Source organism: Tilletiaria anomala (genome assembly GCF_000711695.1).
Source record: "Tilletiaria anomala UBC 951 chromosome Unknown K437scaffold_78, whole genome shotgun sequence".
NCBI lineage: Eukaryota > Fungi > Basidiomycota > Exobasidiomycetes > Georgefischeriales > Tilletiariaceae > Tilletiaria > Tilletiaria anomala.
Window position 1 is genome coordinate 38,069 of NW_013546944.1, and position 7,310 is coordinate 45,378.

A 7,310-nucleotide genomic window follows, 5' to 3' on the forward strand; every position below is an offset into this window, starting at 1 on the left:
TTGCGATAGGGAGGCATGAGAAGGTCAGTAGGCGAAAGAAATTGGTTGACAGTTGTCGCCATGTGCCGGAGCGGCGATTACGGCTCGCGAAATTTGGCCAACTTACCCTTCCATTGAATGAAATTTGATGACGATCCGCATAGCCTCCTCCCTCGCTAGGCTGACTGGAGAGGGGCCGATAGAAAGCGATGTCACCGTCCATAGTCTGGAAGCTCGCGTATAGAGTCGCCCAGTCGACTCGGAGCCTGGTTGATTAGGGGTTCCTGGTAAAGCTCTTCTGCAGCGTTCATCGACGAGAGAAGGTGGTGGCTATCAAAATCGGAGGTCTCGTTGAACAGCTCTCCCGGCACGCCACTTGCAACCGGATGATTGCCCTTCCAGGACGACGACGGCGGCGGCAAAGCGGCTCCTTGCGTGAGCGCTGCTCCTCGGGAGTTCCAAATAGCATTGCGCTCTCCTAAGATGATCCCTGACCCTCCCTTCAGTTGCTCGGGTAGTCCGGACCCTGGCTCTGTGGTGCAGACACTGCATGAAGATGCTCTCGATTGTGATCTTTGGCATGGAACACCAGAAGCGAACAAATGACTCACTCTTCCACTTGGCTACACGACTCATCGTCGAGCTCGTCGAGCTCCTCGTCGCCTACAGACACTGCCTGATCAACGCTCGCCGCGTGGTCGGCGCCCGCGCAAAGCCTCGACGATCGCTTGCGAGGAGTAGGCACCGCCTCGTAGAAGCAAGCACGATCTCCGATGCGGCACTGCTTGCAGGGCGTGCCGTCCTGTGAGCACTTGACCTTGCGCTTCCTGCAGACCAGGCATCCCGTCCTGCTGCGCTTGAATTTAGCGCGACGGGTCGTTCCGACGCCGCTGCTGCCGATACTGCGCGATAATGGCAGCAGTGCGCCCATCGTAGGCGAGAAGTCCAGAATGGTTCCCGACCGGATCAGTTTGTTGGAGGACGCGCGCTGACGCTGCGGCTGCGCAGGTGTCACAGATGCCGATGAGCCAACCGAGCTTTCCCGGACGGACTCTGAAGCACTGTGCGACGCAGCACTATGCTGAAACGCGTAGATTCCTGCATGTGAGGGAAACGCCGCAGCACTCATGCTGCGAAGACGTGAATGTGTGACCGGATCAGACATATGGCCTGCGTCGACGCCTGCTCCGGATCCGGAGGAAAATGAGGCGCGGTGGGATTCGGAAAGCGCGGACGGAGGTTGGTGCGACAGGACAGAAGGGTGCGCTAGCGGCGGTTGCGAAATAAGCGGTGGTTGCGACATAAGCGGCGAGTCGGATGTTGCAGTGCTCCGCAAGCCAGGTTCGCCGGCGGGTCCGGCGCTGGCGCTGCTCGATCCGTCAGTCCATGGCCAGTTGCGCGACAGGACCGATGCAGAGCAATGTATGTTTGCTAGATGGCCGTAATGCGACGACAGGCCGCCAGAAGCGGCAGACTGAACTTGTGGCGCTGACGACTGGCTGTGGTACAGAGCAGGACTGAGGATCTGCGAAAAGTTGGGAACGGCCGTTGATCCTTTCAGCTACGAGATCAACGAGAGAGGCATTTCCGAACACTCACCCCTCCTGCAGGAAGCCCGGAGGAGTTGCTCGCCGAGCTGCTAGCCGGTAACCCCGCAGATGCAAACAGGTTGATCCTCGTCAACCCATCTGCGGCGGATCCTGTGCCTAGAGGCATGGCCGTCGTGGGAGGAGGCATCATGGGTTGATGCAGAGACTGAGGCCGCAGGTTAGACTGCATCGCCATCACATGCTCGTGCGGCGTCCAGGAAGACACGGAGCCGCTGTGATGCATCGGCATCGTGTTCGTGACCGACATAGGATTGGCAAATATGGATGACTGCGCACTGTTCAGCCGCATGACGTCCACGGCTGACGGGTTGGCGGCCATCATGTTGCTTGGGGCCGATGGCGCGTGCTGGCCCTGTTGCGGGAGATGGTACCGGGTATCTGATGATAATAAAGGCGGCAGATGTTGCAGTTGAGACGCAGACGAATTTTGTACGGCGGCTTGAGCGTGTCGACCGTGGTATCGAGCCTGCTGCGTTGAGTGTTCCGAATGCTGACGTACTCTTCCGGCCTGTGCCGAATCAGAGCCTGCACGAGCGGGATAGGGATGACCAACAAGACTGGAACTTGACTCGCTCCTCTGATGGAGGGGTAAGGTGGAAGACGGTTCAACTGGATAGGGACCCGGTGATAAAGGTACCGCAGCTAACGAGAATGTTGAAGGCCGACTGTGTGCGATGGCTATCCAAGCTTCTGGTTCACCCCCTTGTGGAAGGCGACTTTCCATTACCTCACGCACCAGGTAGTATCAGCGTGCAGTGAGGCTGGCCAACACGCCATGCGCTTCAGTAATGACATTAGAAAGAACATTGCGAACGCCATTGCTTACCCTCTGTTTGCTGCTTTCAGACTCAATGGTCCCAATCTGCGCCAATATGAAGCGCTTACAAACATGCGTCACCGGGACAAAGCGGTTGCTTTCGCTAGGCGATTTGTGAAGGCAGTGCGAGACTGGGGAGACTGCCGAGCGAGAGAACCTGCTCGCCTAGCGATCGCGACCGCGTCTGGTCTGGCTGTGTGCCTTGTCCAGCCAGAGATGTCGAAGCCACGACTGTGAGTATTCGGATGTGGTGCGATGAAACCCACAGCTTTGTGTCCCATCGGGCTGCCAAGGTCACTTTGAGAGCATGGGGCTGTTTTATGAAAGTGAAGTTCTGGCGAGCATTTTCTCCAGCGACGACGGCATTGGCCAGGAGATATAAAAAACGGCCGATCAGAGCGATGTAAAAGGTATGGAGGCGAAGTAAAGATCCAAGATGCAGGAAGGAGATTGACCGTGATGACCCCACAGAACTCTCACCAGAGGCAGAGATGCCATGAATTGAATTGCATTGCATTGACACCGACAAGAGATGTGGCCCGGTCTGTTCTCCCAGGCCCAGGCCTGCCCCAGTCTCTCTCATGAACGCCTCTCCGCCAGCGTCCGACGGAGCGGCTGCAGAAGAGAGCTGCTGCCGACTCGGCCAAGCTCATCGGCCTCTCCCTCACTTTTTCTGTCTCTGTCACCGAACTGAATTAAACACACAGTTTGATGAAGACATGAGTGTGCTTGCATGTGTACGTACATACGCACTGCGCTTCCATCAAGATATTCCATGAGCACAAAGCAGGTGACCCACAGCAGCCAGCAGGAGTGTCTCGTACGAGTTTTAGTGAGGGGCCGACGGCGAAGAGTGCTCTCCCACCAGGGTCCCACAGCAGTGCAACAGGCCACAGCTGTGCCTGCCTCGTTCGACCCACCTTTTTGCTTTGTTTGGGACTGCAAGCAATTGTGCCCTCGTGCCTGCAACACCACCTCACGTGAGCTTCAGTCGGTTCCGAAACCCTCTGTGGCACAGCTGAAAGTAGCTGACAGCCTGGAGCACGGCAGGCGAGGCGGGCAATTGGCAAAAGGGGGTTTAATTCCCCTTTTTTGCTGGTGGCACCCCAAGATGCCCAATTGCGCCCATCGCCGCGTATCCCCTTCCCTGGTTCGACATGAATTTTCCTGCCAGAGCCAGCAAGCAGGCCCCCGAAGCTGCCATATTCGTCAGACGGACGCCATGGCTGCTGTTCCTCCGCCAACTTCGTCGTCCTTCGACGTTCGAACCTGCGCTTGCCACATGTGCATACATACCGATATGTGAAGTCGGACCCCGGGTCTGCAGTGTGCACAAAGCACTCAAGCCGCTTCAAGAACAGGGTAAGCAGGATTTGCTTGGTGAGAACGAACTTGCCTGACGCGATGACGGTGCTGACACTTGCTGAACTCTCAGATACTCAGTCACTGGACAGGTGGGGCAAAGTGGCGGATGGGTTGACAGGGCAGATGCGGTGACAATGGAGGGCGACCTGGAAGGCACAGAACATATAATTTTTTGGGTGCGATGAAAATGGCAAATTTTTTATCTTCGAATCTCTTGCTCCAACTCGGACACATGTGGGACACACTCAGGTCACATGCGAGCGAATGCAACTTGATAATTGCGAATTGCAAATTGCGATTACAAAATATTTCATCCAGGCACTCGTGCGCGAGCGCTCCTGCCTGCTGGAAGCTCCGAGGTTAATGGATTGCGAATGTACCCTCACTAACCTCCATGCTCCATACTCCAAACGTCGTGCTCGCCTGTGCATAGTGCGCAAAAGATATCCCACCTACAAGGGGTTAGCGCTTGCTGAGTGTGATGACTCATCCATGCGGCATCATCGAACTCGCATTCAGTTTCTACGTGTGGAGTAATATCCGCATATGTGTACATCGAGCGCTCCATTGCCAAGTATGCGCGGATGAGGGATGTGCGAAAGGGATCGCACTGCGACCCTTTCTTGACTGATCCCACCACTTCCTATTACTCATCCTGTGCTTACTAGTACTATCGTTTCAAGGTTCCAGAATCAAGGCGAACGATCTTATGGGGTGGCATCCAATGATCTTCCTCGCATTTACAATCAGATTTTATTTATTGCAGGACGAAAGGCATTTAGACTGTGCTACCGCTTCGTAAATGAATCCTTCTAAATTACACCTGGGAGCTTTGTGCACAACTTTGTTGATGCTTGGCAGCTTAATAGTCACGGATGGGCCACGGCGGGTTTCTACGACTTCATACAGTGCTACTTCTGCCCACAGTTGCATTTCGTCACAAACGGCCTGCATGAACACATACTTCATATACAGAAAGACGCCAACCAGAAGTGTGTCATAATGTGTAGCATGACGGAAGCCGGGAAGAAACGTGTCGCTCGGTACACCAAATGACGAATGAGGGCAGAAGTGCTGAAGGGCAGAGTTGTAGAGTTGTTCTGACCGCGGATCGTTCACGCCTTCACGCTTCAATGCCCTTCCTAGACCCGCTCATCGTGCACAACGTCGACATTTCTCTGTTTGAGTTCTGCCTGACGACTGTCGAACTAGAGACTTCGAGGACCCAGGTGTCACCATAGGTCGGTCGGGATTTCCAGGGAACAAAGTACCGGAAGCAGAGGGATCAGGTGCCGAGTCGCTTTCTGGGAAAATTTGCAGTGAATTGGTTGGGAACTAGATGCATTAAGTGAATGTGATGAGATGCGTGTGATTACTATTATGGGATGGGAGAAGTGTGCTGCGCATGTCAAACAAGGGTGCTGATTGATGGAACCTGAACTCGCTCGGTGTTTGCTACACTTGGCGCTTCAGCCGAATGCTTCCACTGTTGCTCCTGGTGAAGGCTGACGGTCGGGCGGTGCCAGATCTTTATCGGAAAGCTTGACAGAGGGAGTTGGAAGCCGGACAAGCCATTACACGAAGCCGAGCTCCATATCTGAACCTCTCTCATCGCAAATCGATCTACACCTAATTTGACCTGAATCTCCTCATCATGGGTTTCGGATGACTTGCGTGGAGTCAAGTATTGAAGTGGCGGCGCCAAGCCGCGGGTTATCAGGTTGAGCGGCTTTGGGAGGAGGATGTTTCAGGACGAGGCTCAGAGGCTGCTGTTTATTCATAATCTACAAAATCATCGGTGTGCCTGAACCATGATTCCCTGTAGAGTATCACTTTGAAGACCCCATCCTCCACCACAACGAATGATACTCTGACGACTGAATCGCTATGTATGGACAAATCCAAGCACACGGGCTTTTAGTAGAACTGATGGCAGGAAAAAACATCAACGTCAGTTGATGCAACGGGCGCCGCACGCGTCGGGCACATGCCATCGCCTCGTCGTGGAGCAAGCCATCGATGAACGCTTGTGGATGCAGCGCTCACAGAAAGCAAGGTAGGCCGTGCACGTCGGCTCGCTTTGTGGAGTCGTTTTGTGGATCTCTCTTTTGTCTCCTCTTCACCAGATAATTGAACCGTGTCGCTTGCCGCGCCCAGAGCGAGTTGTACCACGACATCGAGAGTCGAACAAATGTCAAAATACAGCCTGTTGCGGGATGCCTACTACATGCATCACCAAATGGACATGCGAAAATTCACCAACGCTTTCACCGGGATCGTGCCTCACGCTCGGAGCGTCTGAGGCCACTGAATGTTCAGTGTTCAAAATTGGGTCTCAAAGACAGCTCACCGCTCACGGTTTGCCTTCACTCGTATCAACCGGTCGTTCCTAATGGTCATACGCCACGCGAATCAAGAACAACCTGAGCCGAGAGGTCTTTTCCGTCCAGTCACCAAGGCAAGAATATAATGCAAGCTCACCAGAAACATGGAGTGAATGGAGAAGAGTCGTTTGGTTTCGAAAAAGTATTGAGTGGTAACCTGCATCGGTTTCTGCGCTCTCGGAACTATGGTGGAGACCTCTTACGCTCATCAATCTTGAGCTTTGGTTGATACCTCATTAAAGCTCGCCTTATGAACCGTATCAGGACCTTAGATTCGTGGCCCACCAGCAGCATACCTGAGTATCAACCTACGCCCACAGCTTCGCTATTTTCAAACTTCCTGGGCGTTATCATCATTTCATGCGTCTTGCACTATGGTCAGATGATGGTGTTTCGAACGCATCTCGAGTCCAGACGCATGAACGCCAAGATGGCACCTAGTGACGTCTGTTCGTTCAATTTCAACCATGCCGGTTCCCTGTACTGCTCATGCATGCGAATGGCCCGCTCATCGCCCTCAGTACGCGCTGGCGTGGTGCCACTGGGGCCAATAGAGTGTGGAATTGAGCGTGCATATGAACTGCTTGATTACAACTGAATCTGTATGCATTAGTTGAACCGAAGTTGGCTTGCTACAGACTTCGCAGTTCACCGCTCATATTTCACATTTCACCTCTCAAAGCTGAAGGGTTCAAGCTTCGCTCTTGAAACTGTTGCACGCGTTTGCCCATGGTGACAGCAAAGATTTGCAGGATTGGACTGGACAGCGTTGCAGAGACTGATCCTCCGTTATTCACGTCAGTCGATGTCTGGGGTTTCGACCTTATGATCTATGTAAACAGCTATGGACTCACCCGCACAGGTCTTTTATCCCGCACATCACAGGCGAGCTTGGCTATGTATCGTCCACCATGAGCTCGTGACTTGTGACCTGGTGCGAGTAGCACATCGGTTATCACAAGTTTGGGAAGACGGGAGAACAAGAGTAATGAACAGCATGACTGCTCGAGCCTGATCTGTTCGTTCACTACCCACAGTGGAGAGTGTGGAGTGAGGATGGCGACTGGGGAGGCTGGCAGCCGTGAGGTGGGCATGTCAGACCGAGTCAGACTCTGCCACTTGCCAATATCTGCTAACTGCCATCTGTACTATACC

At 53.8% G+C, this 7,310-nt stretch overlaps 2 protein-coding genes across 2 annotated transcripts; both read right to left on the bottom strand.

Annotated features, from left to right (window-relative positions):
- Window positions 1-154: 154 nt before the first annotated feature.
- Window positions 155-1,644, bottom strand: K437DRAFT_171962 (uncharacterized protein). Its single transcript, XM_013386320.1, has 3 exons — window positions 1,579-1,644; window positions 591-1,496; window positions 155-525 (listed from the first exon to the last, which is right to left on the bottom strand). Exons 2-3 carry the CDS (start codon window positions 1,280-1,282, stop codon window positions 192-194), a joined length of 1,026 nt encoding a protein of 341 aa, XP_013241774.1. The 5' UTR covers window positions 1,283-1,496; window positions 1,579-1,644; the 3' UTR covers window positions 155-191.
- An 817-nt stretch (window positions 1,645-2,461) lies between these two features.
- On the bottom strand, window positions 2,462-3,062 carry K437DRAFT_171960 (uncharacterized protein). The gene has a single exon (XM_013386321.1). The coding sequence runs from the start codon at window positions 2,987-2,989 to the stop codon at window positions 2,510-2,512; it is 480 nt and encodes a 159-aa protein (XP_013241775.1). The 5' UTR covers window positions 2,990-3,062; the 3' UTR covers window positions 2,462-2,509.
- Between the last annotated feature and the right edge of the window lie 4,248 nt (window positions 3,063-7,310).

Excerpts from the sequence above, each read along its gene's own strand:
- K437DRAFT_171960 (XM_013386321.1), bottom strand. The coding sequence starts at position 2,989 with ATGAGAGAGACTGGGGCAGGCCTGGGCCTGGGAGAACAGACCGGGCCA.
- K437DRAFT_171962 (XM_013386320.1), bottom strand. The coding sequence starts at position 1,282 with ATGTCGCAACCACCGCTTATTTCGCAACCGCCGCTAGCGCACCCTTCT. Across the intron at positions 526-590 it reads TCGTGTAGCCAAGTGGAAGA|TGTCTGCACCACAGAGCCAG; the intron begins GTGAGTCATTTG and ends ATCTTCATGCAG.